The sequence below is a fragment of the Sceloporus occidentalis genome, unplaced genomic scaffold (genome assembly GCF_023333645.1).
Source record: "Sceloporus occidentalis isolate IW3139 unplaced genomic scaffold, rSceOcc1.0.p SCAF_2, whole genome shotgun sequence".
NCBI classification, from domain to species: Eukaryota; Metazoa; Chordata; class Lepidosauria; order Squamata; family Phrynosomatidae; genus Sceloporus; species Sceloporus occidentalis.
Window position 1 is genome coordinate 90,926,578 of NW_028316982.1, and position 18,459 is coordinate 90,945,036.

The following is an 18,459-nucleotide window of genomic DNA, read 5'->3' on the forward strand; positions in this document are numbered from 1 at the left end:
TTCTTCGGGGATCTTTTAGGATTCTCCAGAGGAGGAATTTCACAACGCTTGATAAAGAGGGCGATCCTTAAGGGAGACCTTAAGCTGCCTCTGGAGTGGGTCGGCTCTCCCAAGTGTTGGACTGTAACACACACACACACACACACCCACGCACCGGGCAGCGCAGGAACCCCCTGGAAATAGGTGCGCATTTTCCAAGATCAGCAACAACAGCCCCTTCCCTGGAAACCCAGCAGGATCGGAGGACGCCAGCCAGGGCTTAGCCATGCTTTGCCTTCTTCCCAAAGCGGCCCATTTCTCTTTACAGTTTTCATTGGCCCCGGGCTCAGCCTCCCTCACAGGGTGCTTCTGAAGACTGATCCTGTAGGATTTTAACGAATAGGTGTACAAATAAACAACAGCATTGCAACATAGCAGCCCTGGAGATGCTGCATCCAGAGAAGCAGGGCAGCAACTTGGAGTCTCAAAAGAGCTTCCATATTGACACTCCGAGGTTTCGAAGACAGCTGTCTTTGAATCCATCCCTAGAAGCTGTGCAGAGGATGATGCTGTTGTCCAGCTGGGATGGGGGAGAGCTATTGGATGTTAACTCTATTTAGAAACAAACAAGCAGAGTATTTGCCTTGAGTCGGATTCCCACCCAGACCATTTCCATTTCAACCGGGCTCCGGTCTGAATTGCCTCGAAAGATGGTCTGGTGGCGCTTTATTTGGGGGGCAAAGATAACCCCATCTGAGGTGCCACAGCACCCTTTTTCTCTTTGTACGGAATAGCAGTCCCAGGCAGAGAAGGAGAGAGAATTGGAGTCCAAGGTCTAAATATTTTAATGTTGTAAGCCGCCCCGGTTGCGTTGCGCTGAGGGATGGGTTATAAATACATTTCATGACTATTATTATTATTATTATTACTACTCTGATGATGATGATGATGATGATGTCTGCGCACATTTCCCAACAGAATTCCTGGCTAGGGTCCGTCTAACTGCGACCCCCTGTTCATAGCTTTTGGAGGGGGACTTGTAAGCCTTGCTGAGGAGGCACGGCTAGCCTTTCAAACCCTTGTGCGAGTGTGAGATTGTGTGACTGTTTAGTCGTCGATCCCAGATTGTGGAACCCTAGAGAGCTCCAGACAGCCCGAAGGCCACCTCTTTCTGAGCCTTTTCCAAAAGGACCGAGGACGGGAGGAGAGCCGCCTCAAGCTCAGTCTGTTTTTCTTTCCCTTGCCCATCTCTGCTACGCCTTCTCCCTCCCTGAACCTAGGCTCAGCCCTCCCCGCAACGGAGGACCAGGAGGGAGGGAGTGGGACCCCAGCAGGGTAAGGATAGATGCGGGGTTCTTAGGGTCCTGGAGGACAGGTCCGGGAGGAGGAGGAGGAGGACCTCTGCTTCGGGGTCTCTCCCTGGAGCATCGGGGAGGAAGGGCTGGAGGGCTCTAGGGACTCTAGGGAAGGGATGCGGAGAGCCCTGGAGGGAAGGAGAGGGAGGGGGAAGCCCCGCCCACTCCCCCAAGGGGCGTGGCTTCCTCCCGGCGGCAATTAAGGCTGAACTTTGGGTGAACTAATTGATGCTGGGCGCAAGGTAAAGTGGGCAGCGACCTGGGGTTATAAAAGGGGGCCCTCGGCGGGGCCCTGCTGCTGCTGCTGCTGCTGCCTCCTCTTCCCGGCCCCAAGGCAAAGCCCGGCGCCGGCATGGGCTTCCTGGCCTCCCTGCTGACCAGCGCCCTGGGCACCTTCGTGCTGCTGCCGCTGCTGCTCTTCCTGCTCTCGGTCAAGCTCTGGGGCCTCTACTGCCTCCGCGGCCGAGACCCGGCCTGCCCCCTGCCCCTGCCCCCCGGCAGCATGGGCCTGCCCTTCTTCGGAGAGACCCTCCAGCTGGTCCTGCAGGTAGCTCAGGCGGGAGGGAGGGAGGGAGGGAGGGAGGAGGCCGGGGCCAGCCCGCTTGCAGCGCCCTGAGGGCGGAGGAGGGAAGGGGCAGGCAGGCAGGGAGGCAGGCTGCACCCCCCACCCACAAAACGGTCCGGATTGCAGCCAGGGCGGCGAAAGCGGCCTCAGCCCGCCTTAATCCCCGCGGGGCGGATACAGTCCCTTTTCCACCTCTCCTGCGCCGCAAGACGCTCCCCAGAATCCCGGAGCAGGGAGCCGGGGCAGTTAGAGCGGAATCAACCCGGATTAATCCCTAAAGGGAGATGCAGCCTCCTCTTGGGCCGCAACAATCCCCACTTGCCTGGAATCCTCCCCCATGGAGCCATGGCAGCTAAAGCGGGGTCAGTCCGGATTAATCCCTGCAGTGCGGATGCAGCCGGACTCCTCTTTCTCCCTCTGAGGCCTCAACCAGCCCCTCTTCCCCAGAATCCCAGAACACGGAGCCAGGGCGGTTAGAGCGGGCTGAAGCCGGGTTAACCCTCGGGGGGCTTCTTGGGGCTTCCCTCCCTGCAGCGGCGGCGTTTCCTGGAGATGAAGCGGCGCAAGTACGGCTTGGTCTACAAGACCCACCTCTTCGGGCGCCCGACGGTGCGGGTGATGGGGCCGGAGAACGTCCGCCACATCCTCCTCGGGGAGCACCGGCTGGTGGCCGTCCAGTGGCCCGCCTCGGTCCGCACCATCCTGGGCTCCGGCTGCCTCTCCAACCTCCACGACGCGCAGCACAAGCGCCGCAAGAAGGCAAGCCCCCCCCCCCCGGCCCTGGCGCCTCCTCCTTTTCCCGGACAGCAGGCCCTCCAGGCCTCCCCCCCCCCCGCCCACGAGGCCTCCTCTGGGTCCCCAAAACGTCTCCTTTGCCCCTTGAGCTCAGGGACCCCCTCACTGGGCCATTTCCCTCCACAACAAACTGCAGGGCCCAGAATCCCCAGCAGGAGCCAGGGCAGCCAACCTCGTTTATTATTATTATTATTATTACTATTACTATTCTTTCCATCCTGCCTCTCCAACAAGATCGAGGATGCTTACTTCACTCAAAAACAGAATCAAATCCCACAATAATAATGTTGTGAAGTCGAAGGCTTTCCTGGCTGGCATTCATAGGATTTTTGGTGGGGGGTTTTTCGGGGTATGTAGCCATGTTCTAGAAGAGTTTCTTCCTAAAATAAGAGGAAGAAACTCTTCTAGAACATAAGAAGAAGAAGAAGAATTTGATCTATTTCTGTGCCGTGTTTTCCCTGCGGCATCAAGAGCAACCCCCCTCAAAGAAGTCCTCAGAGTTTAATGCCTTCCCCGCCTCTCCTCAGGAGCCTCCCTTTTATCGCCACCAAAAGGCCAAAGAGGGGCCTTCCCAACACTTCTTGAGCACAAAGAATACATTTCTTCCAGCCCTTTCGGAGTTACAGAGATAACCCTAAGGCCAGCCGATCCTGGGCTTTTCTTGGCAGGACGGGCTCAGAGGTTTGCCATTGCCTTCTCTTGGAGGCTGAGAGAGTGTGACTTGCCCAGGGTCACCCAGGGGGGCTTTCCAAGGCTGACTGGGGATCTGAACCCGGGTCTCCACAGAGTTGTAGCCCAATACCCAGCCCACTACACAGCTTCATGCTCTTGGTACACAACTGAACTAAGACCAGGCACAGAAAATGCAAGCCTCTGACTAACATCTTCCGTTTCTTTTCTCCTGTTCGCCTGACGAAGAAGAAGCCAGTGTGACTTCGAAAGCTTGCAACATGTCATTGTGCCTTTGGGTTTGCCCCATAGAAGTAGCATTGCTTGGAGGGGATTGGATTTTCGTTGTCAGAAGAGACTGTTTCTGACAAGGCCGGGCCCTGGGAGACCCCCCCCCAATGACTCTGAGGTCAAGTCACACTCTCTCAGCTTCGGAGGGAGGCAAAGGCATACCCTCTCTGAGGAAACCTAGGGCCGCCAAAGGTCGGGAAGCGACTCGAAGGCAGACAACAACAACAACAACAACAACAACTGCTCCCTCCTTGCCTGCCCTTTCTTCCAATGGGCCCCAGTCCTTGAGGACTACAGCCTCTTGTTTTTAAATCTACAAAAGTTAAACAAACCTGAACCTTTTAATAATAATAATAATAATAATAATAATAATAATGTATTGCTATTCCGCCCCTCTAATAAGAATCTCAAACCCTAAGCCTTGCTTTAAGCCTAAAAACCCAAACCTAAAACTTTTTTAAACCTAAAAATAAAATTAAAAAAACCTTTAAAAAGGGGGAAAAGGCGGGCTATGAATCCTGGAAATGGATGAATGGAAGAGGGACGGGTCCCTCGAAGAAGCTGCAGAATCCGAGGCAAGGGGGGCCACCTTCCGGGGGGCCCTTGACGCCTCCTTTTCCCCGCCGAGGAGATCTCCAGGAACCCAGTGGATCCGTCGGGGGGGGTGATCCAGGCGGGGAAGGCGGCCTGTGTCGGGGTCTGGTGTGGTTTCGGGGGTGCCAAGCTGTCCTCTTCTTCCTTCCTTCCTTCTTGCTGGGCTGGGGGCTGCTGTCTGCAGGTGATCATGGGGGCCTTCTCCCGGGAGGCGCTGGAGCACTACATCCCGGCCATCCAGGGGGAGGTCTCGGCCTGCCTGGGCCGATGGCTGGGCGCCTCGGAGGAGGAGCTGCTGGTCTACCCGGCCGTCAAGCGCCTCATGTTCCGCATCGCCACCCGGATCCTGCTCGGCCTCCGGCCCAAGGCTCCCCCGGAAAAGCAGGAGGAGCAGCAGGAGCAGCGCCTGGTGGAGGCCTTCGAGGAGATGGTCCGCAACCTCTTCTCCCTCCCCATCGACGTCCCCTTCTCCGGCCTCTACAAGGTAAGACCCCCCCCCCCAGGCTCCAGGCAGGGAAGGAGGGGAAAGGGAAGGCCACCCGGCGCAGGGGAAGCCCCCAACCCCCGCCTCCAGGGCAGCCACCGAGGGCGACGCCGCCTCCGCCGCCTCCTCCTGGGCCGCTCCTCTCCTTCTCCTCCCCTTCTTCCTTTTGTCTTCTTCCTCCTCTTCCCCCTCTTCTTGCTCTTCATTTCTTCCTCCTTCTTCTGTGTCCTCTTTTCCTCTTCCATCTCTTCCTCTTCTTCCTCCTCCTGCTTCCTCTTCCTCAGCATCCCCTTCTCCTTCCTCCTCTTCCTCACACTTCCCTTTCCTCTTTCTCTTCTTTTGCTTCCTCCTCCTCCTCCTTCTGTTTCCTCGTTCTCTTCTCCTTCCTCTTCCTCCTCTTCTTCCTGCTGCTGAGGGTCCTTTCCTCCTTCCAGGGCCTGAGGGCGCGGGGGGTGATCCACGCCCAGATCGAGGAGAGCATCCGGGCCAAGCTGGCCGCCCGAGGGGAGCCCTCTTCTTCCAAGGACGCCCTGCAGCTGCTGATGGAGCACACCCAGGGCCCCGAGGGAGAGCAGCTCAGCATGCAGGTGAGCCGGCAGGGAGGGGCCGGGAGGAGGGGGCTCTCCCGGGGATCCCAGAGGCAGCAGAGAGAGAGAGAGAGAGAGAGAGAGAGCCCTGGCCTGCTCCCTTCAGAGAAGGACCTTTCTGAGGAAACCTGGGAGGGGACAGGCAGGGGATCCGGGTGTGTCTTTGGATCTCCAGCAAGTTTCATGGACATTTGGATCCAGGCTCCTGGAAGTCACACTCTCTCAGCCTCAGGATGGCCATGGCAAACCCCCTCTGAAGAAACTGGCCAAGCAAACCTCAGGAGAGGAGATGTGTCACTTGAAGGCACACGACAAGGACAACAAGTGACAGATCAGCTCAAAGTTCTTTGGAACAAGAGCTCCAAAAAGTTAGTTTTTAAGACAGAGATGTTTAGTTTTACTTTCCTTACAGCTTTCCCGTCTCAGCCAGGGAGGGGTTGGGCTTTGGCACAAGGGGCAGCAGAACCACCAGCTGCAGCCTCTTCCAGCCAGACTTAGGGAGCGGAACGGTCTTGCTTTGCCTTGGCTCCAAATTCAACAGGAGTGGCCTGAATTTCCTTCGCTCTCTTTCTGCATCAGCGCTTCAGAAATAATCCAGGTTGACACCACTTTAACTGCCATGGCTCAGTGCTGTGGAATTCTGGGATTTGTAGTTTCCAGTGGCACCAGAGCTTTCTGACAGTAAAGACTAAACATCTTTCCAAATCACAGTTCCCAGAATTCCATAGCATTGAGCCATGGCAGTTGAAAGTAATGCCAGCCTGGATTATTTTTGTAGTACAGACAATGTGGATATCCTTCTGCTGGGGGAAAAAACATCTCCATGTCTGAGAAACCCTTCACATTATGTCTCTCTGCCTCTGGTGTCGCCATGAATTTCAGAGGGTTCTCTCAGGCAAGGGATACTCCAAGGTGGTTTTTCCAGGTCCTTCCTCTGAAATATAGCCTGCAGCACCTGGTTGCCATTAGTGGTCTCCCATTCAAGTACTAACCAGGGCTGACCATGTTCAGCTTCCAAGATCACACAGGGTCTGGTAGCTTTAGGGTATTGAAGTATGGAGCATTAATTAATTTGCTGTTGTGACTACGCTATTGAACTGGGACTTTGGAAATCAAAATTTTCTGTCTTTCAGCCTGATCTACCTCATAAGGTTGTTGTGAGAATAAAGTAGGGGAGACTGGGAGGAACGGACAGTGCTTTCAAATTATTGAAGAAAGGCTGGTTTATACATGTAATGAATAAACACTTTAGTTCCATAGGAACACAAAACTATAATTCTTCAGTAAGAAGTACATTTTTAAAGGATGCACCTATGATGCTTCCTAGAAACCATTTTAGAAGATCTGCCCTGCATTTTAAAAAAGAAAACACACGACAGTGCTTGCCATCTGGGTACTTTCTAAAACCATATTATTGTCATTAATCTGCTGTTTGTTTGACCGGATGCCTTCTAAGTACTAACCAGGGCTGATCCTGCTTCGCTTTCTGTTGCATTCTGGGATTTGTAGTTTAAGGAGGGGCATTTAGAATTCTCAGCCAGAGAGCTCTTAGGCCTCTCTGAACTACAAGCCCCAGAATGCAGCAGGAGGCAGCCAGAGCAGTAAAGGTGGAATAGCGGCACCATAAGAGTGTAGTGCGGTAGTGTTGTCAGTGCTGGTCACATCAGAATAGCCCCTTTCCATGCAAAATTAATGGCATATGGTCTTCCAGATTATTTTGATTTGCATCTCCCAGCATCTTTCACCTTGGCTATGTTGGCTAGGGCTGCGGAGAGTTGCAATCCAATAGTATGTTAGGAACCACATTGTTTCCACCTGACTTGTTGGTACACTCCATAGTATGTATGTAGCAATTAAATCTGGAGTTTGATTTTTTCCTTAATTTGCAAAGGATTATGGGGCAATAGGAGTGAAGAGTGTTGGACTGGACTGGGACTCAGAGCAGTAAAGTGTATTGGACTATCTACATGGCCAGGAAGCCCAGTGGGTGACTGGGCCAATTGCTGTCTCTCAGCCTAAACCTACCTTGCAGGGGTACTGTGAAGATAAAAATATAAAGGATGAGCGCTATAAAAGCCACTAAAGAGAAGGCGGAATATATGCAGCCTAAATGTGCTTTTCCCTTTTCTCTTTCTCCCTTGAAAGGAGCTGAAAGAATCTGCAACTGAGCTGCTCTTTGGTGGGCATGAAACAACCGCCAGTGCTGCTACATCCTTGATTATCTTCCTAGGCCTTCACCACGAAGTGCTACGCAAAGTGAGAAAGGAATTGCAAGAGAAGGTGGGTGCTCTCTTTAAGTACTGGAAGCAAAATATTACATAGGGAGAGTCTTTGATTCTGGTTTGTTTATTTTATTTTTACTTGAGCAACTTGGTTCTGAAACCCCACATGAGCCGAATATATTAAAAATGCTATAAAGACCTAGAGAGAATGATGTCCGGATACTGTGAGCTCCCTGCTGAGGTAACCTAAGAGTTTAAAGACATGTTGAAGTCTTTTCCAGTCTGGTGATTGGGGTCTTCCATCAGTGCTTCAGCTGCTTGTAAAGGAAGACTATAGGTTTTCAGTCCATCTAGTTGTCCTTGAATGAATGGAATTAGATTGACCTGGGGTGTACCAACACTGCAGAGTTAAAGCAGATTGACAGCACTTTAACTGCCATGACTCTATGCTAGAGAATCTTGGGATCTGTAGTTTTGTAGAGTGCTCTGCTGGACCAGGCTGAATACCTCACCAAACTACAAATCCCAGGATTCTGCACAATGGGATCATGGCAGTTGAAGTGTGTCAAACTGTTTTAATTCTGCAGTGTGGATACACCCCTAGACTTATTTTAGTTACATCGACTGAATGGGTATACCTTCTTTGGGACTAAGAACTGGATTTAGTCACTAATATTTAATCCAGTGGTTCTCAAATTGTGGGGTGGGACCCTGGGGGGGGGGGTGCAAAGGGGCATGAGACTTGCTGGCACTGAGCCCACCTCTCCTTCCCTCGAAACCTTTTCTGTCCTAAAGGGGCACAGAAAGAAAGGAGGGTACTTGGAGCCTCTGCCTGAGGAAGAAGGAGTAGGAGAGCTATTTCCTTATAAGATGTTAAAATACAAATACACATGAATGTGTGAATGAAACTACACAACACTAAACAAAGAAAATATTTTTATTCATAAGCCAGGTTGAGTGGTGTAGGGGTGGGCATGCAGTGTCACGTCCGCATGTAGATGTAAAGAGGGTAAGAAGGGTAGAAAGTTTGAGAACCACTAATTTAGTTGATCTAAAATCAAGCGTATTAAAGTAACAAGTCTGATTTTTAGAAAAAAGCTAACAAAATGGCCAATATTTTCTATTGTGTTTAATGCAGTGCAATCTGATAAAAAGGGTCCTTCTTTTTTCATATAAGAAACACCTCTTTCTTCCATGTATATGTATTCCCTCTCTGTCTATCTTTGAAACCAATTTAAAAGTAGTGTGATTTCCCTTCTCTGATACTATTTGATTCATCTGCAAATTTCCTCTGAGTGAATGGATTATATCTTACATTAAATCAACAGCTCCGATCTAGTGGCAGCAATAACATGGAGACTTCTCTCACACATGTGATATTCTACCCGGTGTGTGTTGTCAGATCTTGCAGAGGTGACAAGCATCTTGGGAAGCAGATCAAATGTGTAGCTTGAAAATAATTTTGTAGGATGCCCAGCTATGTGGGTGGAAATGTTTACAGGAACTCGAATCTCCTTATATGAGCCAGAGCGAGATCTAAGATCTGCATGGGAGGGCTTTCAGATTCTCTGAGTCCTACTGTCTCCCAGGTTGGTGAGGACTCTGAAGAGTCTTCCCTGTGGCTGCTCCCATGCTGTGGAGCTCCCTTCCACAGGAGGTGCTGTTGGTCCCCCTCCAGTCTTTTTCTGTAGGCAGGTGACACATTTTTATTTAGGCAGGATTTTGAATTTTGCTTATGGAGCTGCAGTGTGTGAAGTGATGTGCTTTGTGTGTGTGTGTGTGTATGTATGTATGTACCTTTTGCTGAAACTGTATTTTAAGGCTCAGACTGAAAGCATGTAAAACTTAGCATTTAAGCGGGGGTTTTTTTTTAGCATTTTACCTTTTTATAGCAATATGCAAGTACATTTCTATACCCTTATCAGTGCACTTAAGCACTCCCTAAGTGGTTTACATTACAAAGTGTTAGCTAATTGCCCCCAACAATCTGGGTACTCATTTTAGCTACTTTGGAAGGATGCAAGCTTCAGGAAGGATGCAAGCTTCAGCCCTTTTGCTGGTATTGAACTCGCAACCTTGTGGTTTTGAGTGAGTGGCTGCAGTACAGGAATTTAACCACTGCACCACCAGGGCTGCTAATCATGTTTTAATCATGTTTTTAATGTTTAATTTCTTTTAAACTTTTAAACAACTATATTTTAGTTGGCCCTTTTTAAAATTGTTGTAAGCCGCTTTAGGAGCCAGCATGATACAGTGGTTTGAATGTTGAACTGGGTGACCTTGGGCAAGTCACATGCTCTCAGCCTCCGGGGAAGGCAATGGCAAACCTCCTCTGAACAAATCTGGGCAAGAAAACCCCATGATAGGTTCACCTTAGCGATGCCACAAGTTGGAAATGACTTGAAGGCACACAACAACAGAAGCCTCCTTGGATCTCATTTTGGGAGAAAGGTGGGATATAAGTTAAAATCAATCAATAAAATGAACTTGGGAGTAACATGGGAGTGCTGTCAAAGGTGGTAGCAGCCCAACTGGAGGAAGAGTATGTTGTAAAATGGGAAGGATGGTCTAACATAATTGCCCCTTGCAGTGAAAATAAATAAAAGTAGAATCCTCTCCAAGAGACATTGAAGTGACTGTTGACCCATGTTCAGCTTATGGTCTACTTGGACTCCTAGATCCCTTTCATATGTAGTCATGTTCAGCCAGGTGTCCCCCATCCTATATCTGTGCATTTTATTTTTCCGCCCTAAGTGCAGTACCTTACATTTCTCCATGTTGAATTTCATTTTGTTAGCTTTGGCCCAGCTTTCTAGTCTTCTCAGGTTATTTTGAGTTTTGACCCTGTCCTCTGGGGTATTAGCTCCTCCTCCTAATTTGGTGTTATCTGCAAATTTGATAAGTATGCTCCCAATTTTGTCCTCCAAGTTATTGATAAAGATGTTGAATAGCACTGGGCCCAGGACAGAGCCCTATGGGACCCCACTGGTCACTTTTCTCCAGGACGAAAAGGAGCCATTGTTGAGCACCCTTTGGCTTTGGCCAGTCAACCAATTGCAAATGAGAAAAGTGACATTACTAGTAGCTGTGTTGTTTTGCAAAAGGAATGTTGTTAGGCCCTCATTACTCCCAGAGGTAACATATTAACCAGGTAACTGTGCTTGTAACATTAGCTGTGATGGTGAGGACATTCCTTTTTGTCCACCTTTGCACACGTCATAATGAATCTTTCCCATTTGTCATGGCAAGCCTTTTTTCACTGGTATATTGTGTTATATTTCTAGGGATTACTGAGCAAGCAGAGCCAAGAGAAGCATTTGGGAATGGAAGTCTTGGAACAGCTGAAATACACTGGCTGTGTCGTCAAAGAGACTTTGCGTCTGAGCCCGCCTGTTCCAGGAGGATTCAGGGTAGCACTCAAGACATTTGAGCTAAATGTAAGCAGGAGAAGCCAGTTTTCAAAAAGCTTCCCTAACATCCCCATCCAAAAAGTGCTACTTGGGCAGTCTTGGCATATTGTAAGAATAATGTAAAAGGACAATAAGTGGAAGTTCTGAAGAGTATGTGTGTGTGTGTAGGATATGTGAGAGGTTGTTAAAATGAAATTTCCCCTCCCAACTCTGCTAACCAAAAGATAGTAGTTTAGATAACTGCCATGGCTTGTCTCTTTAAAAGATGAAGAAAAAGTAACATTGAAAAGGTGTTGTTTCTGCATCACTACAATTCTGTGGGACAAGTGTCATCTGTCTACTACTGTCCAATTTTTACAATTTTTTTAGTTAATTCACTAGTTCAGATATATAATCAGAGACACTACATTACATTGGTGTTGGTAAAACCAATGGCATTTGGTTGTATATGATGTATACTAATAGCAGTCTTGGTTCTTTGAATGCCAGTCCTTCTATAGACACACAAAGAGGAGTAGGTCAGTGGGTCTGCAGAAGTACAAAATGTTTCAAGAAGAAAACTCCCTCCTTGATAGCTGTCCACAACTGTCCAGTGAGGACTCTATGTTGCTGCACAGGGCACAAAAGAAGACAGAAAATGGGAAAGGGATGAAATCCAATATCAGGATTCCTGGACAGAAATAGAGGCTACAACATTTTATTGCAGGTTTCACTTATGGTGATAATCTAGGAATGAGGAAATGTGTGCAGGTAAATCAGTGAATGAACTGATCAATTGACTTTGACTTAAAATGGTCCCACACAAATGAGACCTCCAGGAGCCCTGGTCATCAACAGCTCTGCTCAGGTCTTGTAAACTCAGGGCTGTAGCTTGATTGCCTCAATCCTTCTGTTATTTGGTTTTTCTCTTTTCCTACTCATAGATTGTCAAATAACAACAAACAGCATAAAGAAATGAATACATCAGCCAACCTGGGACCCTCCAGGTGCTCTTAGACTCAAAATCCCAGCAACACCACTTAGGGTACCCATAATCAGGGATGCTGTAGCCAAGCAACATCTGGTCAGCCCCAGGTTCTCCAGTGATGCAGCCCTTTTATTGTAGACATCTCATTCTTATAATAACTACTGTTGTCTCAGGCACACTTGGGAAGAGTTTGTGTTGGCAACAGATCTGCTGTTGGCAAAATAGCTGGGTACATAAGACAAGTACGGTGTGCTGGAGTCTGTATGGTGTAGTGGTTTGAGTGTTAGACTAGTGCTCTTAGGAGACAAGAGTTCAAATCCCTGTTCAGCCACAGAAATCTAATGGGTGACCTTGGGTAAGTTATGTTCTCCCAGCCTAAGCAGAAAGCAATGGCAAACCCCTGCTGAATAAATCTTGCCATGAAGAATGTAGGATAAGGATGTGATAAAGGTGACTTGAAGGCACATAACAAAGAACATATAAGACAAACCTGTTAAACTCTTTTGTGCTACTGTTCCTTCTTTGTTTGTTTCTTGTAGGGATACCAGATCCCTAAAGGCTGGAATGTCATTTACAGTATCTCTGATACCCACGAAGTTGCTGAGCTGTTCACTAACAAAGAAGAATTCAATCCTGATCGCTTCATGTCTCCTTTCCCGGAGGATGTCTCGCGTTTTAGTTTCATCCCTTTTGGAGGAGGCTTGAGAAGCTGTGTGGGCAAAGAGTTTGCCAAAATTCTTCTTAAAATCTTTACTGTTGAATTGGCCCGGAACTGTGACTGGCAGCTTATAAACGGACCACCGACAATGAAGACTGGCCCTACTGTGTATCCAGAGGACAATCTACCTACAAAATTCACAAGTTTTAATGGTCAGGTCTAATGAATTCAGTTAAAATCATGCACAATGGCTTTTTATAGTGCCCTAAATCCAATATTATATATTTAACTTTATGAATGTGTGATAGATATTTATGTGTTTTTTTCTAAGAATATTTTTAAAGGTATTTCATGTATAAACCTCAGTGTGTTTTTTTAAAAAGCAAGCATTATAATTATGGGTCCTTGGGATTCATAGTTGGATAATTTTATTTCTATAGAAATAAAGTGTCCTACTATTTAAGAATCATTTTCAAAGTTTGTTATTATTTTGAAAATATTTAATGATCTGTGTGCTTTACGAGGGTATTCAGACATATGCTGACAAGTAAAAAAAACCCACAAAAACCTCTAAAAGCTTAAAACAATAAATGTACATGTACATGGTGAACCAAAAGGTTATAATGTGGCATATGTAAAAATAAACTTGAAGAGTAGATTGTTTAGCATTTGCTTACATTTGTGGAAGATGCAATTTAATGCGAAAGACCCGCTGCTAGCTGTAGAATTTGGTTTAAAGTAGGTTTGTGCTGGTGGTCTTAAGGCAGTCCGACCAACCTTCTGCATTCTTGAGATCACAGAGAGACAAGCTGGTGTCCTCCAGATGTTTTGGATGGCAACTTTCATTATCCATTGGTTGTGCCGATAGTAATGGGGGCGCAAAACATCTGCATCATGCTGTTTGTCTTTGCTCTTGTCTGGATGGAGATAGGGGAATTGTCTTTGCTCTTGCCTGGATGGAGATAGGGGAATTCTAACTCCCTCATTAGGTATCATTTATTTTATTTCTTTCAATAACCTACCAAGGCATGGTTGTGCTCTCTCTCCCTCTGTGTGTGTGTGTGTGTGTTGAGGGAGCATGTGATAGTAAGGAGCTTTCCAAAAATGCCCTTCCAAGATAATTTAGTATCCTTTCTCAGACTTGGTCCTAGATACTTGGCTGTCTAAGGGAAAAAAGGCCCCTCCCTTCATTCCATGTATGGAACCTGATGGGCAATGAGATAATGTTCCCTACCACACTTGAGGGTAGGTGTGTGTGTCTGTCTGTCTGTATGCTCGGAGGCAGCCCTGTTTGCCAAAAAACAGAAATTGTCAGCAAATATGGTTTGGGTATGTCTACCACTGCTAGCTGGCTTGTGGTCTGCTAGGGGTTACCAAGTCATCTGTGACTGCTATTGTGTCTAGCAAGTAGGTTAACAGCTCCCTCCAAGCTAGGTTTGAAGGTGCCTTGACAACTGACCACTCTTGAAAGAAATTCTGGACTTCTGGACTTCGTACCCTCCAACGAGGGTTGGGACAATGAGGATTAATCTTCTGTCCTAGTTTCTCTTTCTTAGTTCCACTTTCCCTTTTGTCTTCAGTTTATTTCAGTTGCTGCAAATTGAGTTCAAAGTACAAAAGTAAGGTAGGGGAGAAGAAGAGAGGAGAGGAAGGAGCAGAGTCTTGAGTTCTCAATAGGCTCAGGCAAAAGCAAACTGCTGCATCCTCTCCTAGCTTGTATGCTTGTCTCCATTAATGACATTTGACATCTTGACCACACTATGATGTCGCTTGGCCACATGTGTTTTCGTTCTCATCTGTGAAATACTGAAGGGAATGTGATATCCCCACTCCTTCCTTTCAGCAGTGTAGCTGCTGTAATTAAAACACTCATATGCATTTAAGGGCTCTTTTAAATGAAGAAAAGGAAATGATGACAGGAGAACATCCAGCATTATGGCTCAATTATAGCAGTAAATTATATCAATTGGGAAGGGAAGAGATGGACCATGCTCATTAGGTATTGTGGGAATTGTAGTCAAACATAGCCAAATAAATAAATGAATAAATGAATAAAGATTCTTTGATAGCTTCTGGATACTGTTGGACTACAGCTCCCACAATCCCCAGTGAACATGGCCCATCTCTTCCCTTTCCAACTGATATAATTTGCTGCTATAATTGAACCCCCCCCCTCCCATTTCAAGGCAATCTTCCAATACAATGCACAAGTTTACCATGATGGATAAAATGAACCTTGTCTAACCTTAAAGATTTATGATGGCACATACAGTTAACCACGTGGCTTAGTGGTTTGAGTGTTGGACTATTACTCTGGAGATCAGGGTTTGAATCCCCACATGGCCATGGAAACCCACTGGGTGACCTTGGGAAAGTTACATGGCCCCTGAAAACCCATGATAAGTTTGCCCTAGGTTTGCGATAAGTCAGAAATGCACATAACAACAACAACATACACTAACAAGATGCTAGTTGATACATATCCTGTATTATTTTGTATGACTGGTTTAGGGAACACACGAACCAGAGGCATCTGGTGGTGCCAATGCACTGGCGCTTTGGGTTCTGCAAGAGGATCACGTTCTTAGGTAGCCCCTTTGAAGTTCAAAATTCCAATGGGAGTCACTTGGTCACTACCAGTGGCAACTTTTAGGTTAGTCACTTTGATGATCTAGCTCAGTTCTGCACAGGCTAATGGGCGGTGGCTGAACAGGGCTTCCCCTGCTGTTTGCATCTGCAAAACATATGCCACTGCAGTATGTTCCTTGTCCTTTCACAGGGTCTGAACAGGGATATCACAAGGCTGAGCTCAGGAGCCTGAATCTCTTCCCAGTGAGCATGCTTGCTGGCCAAAGATGGGAATTGTGGTATGCAAAGTAACTTTCTTTACTAATCCATTCTGTAATATTGCCAGTACCGTTGGCTCTCCATATCCACAGATTCTTTATTCATGGATTCAACCATCAATGGCTTGAAAATATTCCAAACAGATATAAATTCCAAAAAGCAAAATCTTGATTTTGCCATTTTATATAAGGGACACCATTTTACTGTCCCATTGTATATAATTGGACTTGAGCATCCATGGATTTTAGTATCTGTGGGGAATCCTGGAACCACTATGGGGTGAAGCAGGCAGGAAGGAGTGGCTCCCAGCCTGATCACCCCGGGGCCATGGCAAATACATGCTGAGGGTGCTTCCTGCTGCAGCCAGAAATAGGAGCAGAAAAGATCTACTCCTTTTTGGGCAGGACTTGAGCTGCTTTAGGTGGCTTCTGGGTGCTCGGCATGTGTCATGTAAACACCACACCCCTATAGTAGTCCGAAGCCACCCCAGTCTGCCCATCTGTTTCAGACCTATATGGACCTTCAAGTCACCTGTCAATCTACAGAGACCCCATGGATTTCACAGAGTTTTCTTAGGCAAGGAACACTCAAAAGTGGTTTTGCCACTTCCTTCCCTTGAAATATAGTCTACAGCACCTGTTTTCATTGGTGGTTTCTAAACCAAGTACTAACCAGGGCTTGACCTTGCTTAGCTTTCAAAATCATATGGGATCTGGAGCACCGTACACAAAACTGAGTACAATTTGTCCTATCATGAGCATTGGCACAAATGCTTTAATGATCAGCAACTGCTGGTTGTAAGGCTAAGCAGCAGCAGCAGCATTCTGCCCTCTAAAGATTAATCAGAAAGAACTTTAAAATAAGTCTCCTTGTTTTTCCTTTTATGCAGAGACCTATGGTTGTTCTCAGAAGCCAACATTTAATCATTTGGTCCAATGATCTGGTGTAATCAGAGGTTCTGGACTTACTTTACAACAGTTCTTTACTGTTGTAACCCGCTTGGATTCTTCGTGATTGGGCGGGCTATAAATAATAATAATAATAATAATTATTATTATTATTACTGAATTTAAATCTGATGTGGCATAATTTTTGTGAAATTATCTCTGATAAAGATACAGATTTAATGCGGCAATCTTTGAATGAAATTGCAACCTTTAGGAAAAGCTGCAGTCTCCGGATCTAATAAATTTTTCTTTCTATTTCTTTTACGGACCTAAGCAGTAACAGAATTGTGACGTGAAAGTGCGTACAGAACATCATTTCATTAACAATGACATCCTAAACATCTGAAATCTATTAAATGCAGAATCATAGACAATGATATCAAGCTAACCCATTTAAGGAGAGTCATTATAGTGTAATGGTTTGAGCATTGTCTGTTTATTTTCCTGCCCTCCTTTTCCCTTTCGACCCTGGACCGTTGTAAACTCCTTCTCTCTTTTCCTTGCCCCTGACATGTATATTTTATTGTTTTCCTGTTCCCGTTTTTGTAGTAATGTTTTTAACTGTTATATTGTATTTTTATCTTGTATTGGAATGTTTTAAAAAAATTTGTAAGCCGCCCTGATCATATCTATGGAAGGGCGGGGTAGAAATAAAATTTATTATTATTTTATTATTATTTATTATTGGGTTACAACTCTGGAGACCAGGATTCTAATCCCTGTTCAGCCATGGAAACCCACTGAGTAGCCTTGGGCAAGTCACACTCTCTCAGCTTCAGAAGAAGACAAATGAAAAAAAAAACTCTGAACAAATATTGCCAAGAAAACCCCATGATAGGTTCATCTTTGGGTTGCTGTGAGTCACATATCGGTGTTCCAGACTGAGTCCACTTCACACATCTGATGAGGCAGGTGCCAGTCAACCAGCTGCAATAAATCTGTTTATCTTTAAGATGGCATAGGACTCTTTGTAGTTTTTCTCTTCAAAAGTCTAATGCTTGTTAGAGTGGATCTGCTAAATGTATCACAGAAGTTGGGTGTAAAACTCTAACCCACTTAGGAAAATTTAAGAATTTTAATTCAATCACTAATATATTTCTGCATTGTACATTTCTTTTTTAAACCTACCTATACATCTTTGTACTTCAGTAGATGCAGTAATTCCCTGGTTGTAAAATGCTTTGGGATCAAAGACATTGCTATAAGGGCAGAGACAATACATTCCACAGATCTCTAAAGGCTGGCTAGGATAGAAAAATATCTACCAAATGGGGAGGGAAGCTTCTTGGCAGCTGGGTCCTGTTCCAGTCTTAAACATCTTTCTTCTCCCCACCTGTACATGAAATGAAAGAAATACACAGATTACTCATAAAAGACTCCTTATGTCTGTGAGCAGCAGCCATTAAAGTGACGGATGAGGGAAAAGAAGGAAAGATAAATGGCACCAAGCTTAGCCTAGACTCTTCTTCAGGACTGGCATGCTCAATCAGTTTAGTAAAATCAGTGTGAAAAACGATGGCTTGGAAAGCTGTATGAATTATGCAGCCTTCATCATGGTATGGAAATGAATGCAACTTCACAAGTCAGTCAGAGATAAAATATTCAACAAATCTGTTTGGGTACAAAGTCTAATGATCAGTGTTTAATTACTTCCCAAAGATTATATTTCAGAGGTGGCTGACAGTAGAAGAAAGACATCCCTGTAGGGCAACTCAAAGCTCAGCTCTAACAGATGTTTGCCACATGCATTAAAGAAGTGGCTAATGCCAATGAGGGTCATTACAAATATGCAAAGGTACCTTCTGATTTATCTGAATAGCTTTAGAACTTCCGAAAGTTTCAGAAACTGCAAAGTTACTCAAGGGCAATGTTAAGCTAATGTGAATGACATTTGGGTATAACTAGGATCTGGATATAATCAAAGGCAAAGAACAAAAGAAGTGATTTGCTGTAGCAGATCAGACATTTGATTTAGGTCATCATGCCACAGATCTAATCAGCTTTTCCTCTGCCCTCTGCCTCTTTATTTATACAATTGCTGCACTGTTCTAGAATTATAGATTCATAGAGCTGGAAGGGACCACAAGGG

General features: G+C 46.1%; 1 protein-coding gene across 1 annotated transcript; it reads left to right on the forward strand.

Moving 5' to 3' along the window:
• Nucleotides 1–1,686: 1,686 nt before the first annotated feature.
• CYP26A1 (cytochrome P450 family 26 subfamily A member 1) lies at nucleotides 1,687–12,887 on the forward strand. Its single transcript, XM_089507851.1, has 7 exons — nucleotides 1,687–1,881; nucleotides 2,434–2,658; nucleotides 4,433–4,732; nucleotides 5,167–5,319; nucleotides 7,465–7,599; nucleotides 10,826–10,978; nucleotides 12,458–12,887. The coding sequence occupies exons 1-7, from the start codon at nucleotides 1,687–1,689 to the stop codon at nucleotides 12,797–12,799; spliced, it is 1,503 nt and encodes a 500-aa protein (XP_089363977.1). The 3' UTR covers nucleotides 12,800–12,887.
• The last annotated feature ends 5,572 nt before the right edge of the window (nucleotides 12,888–18,459 follow it).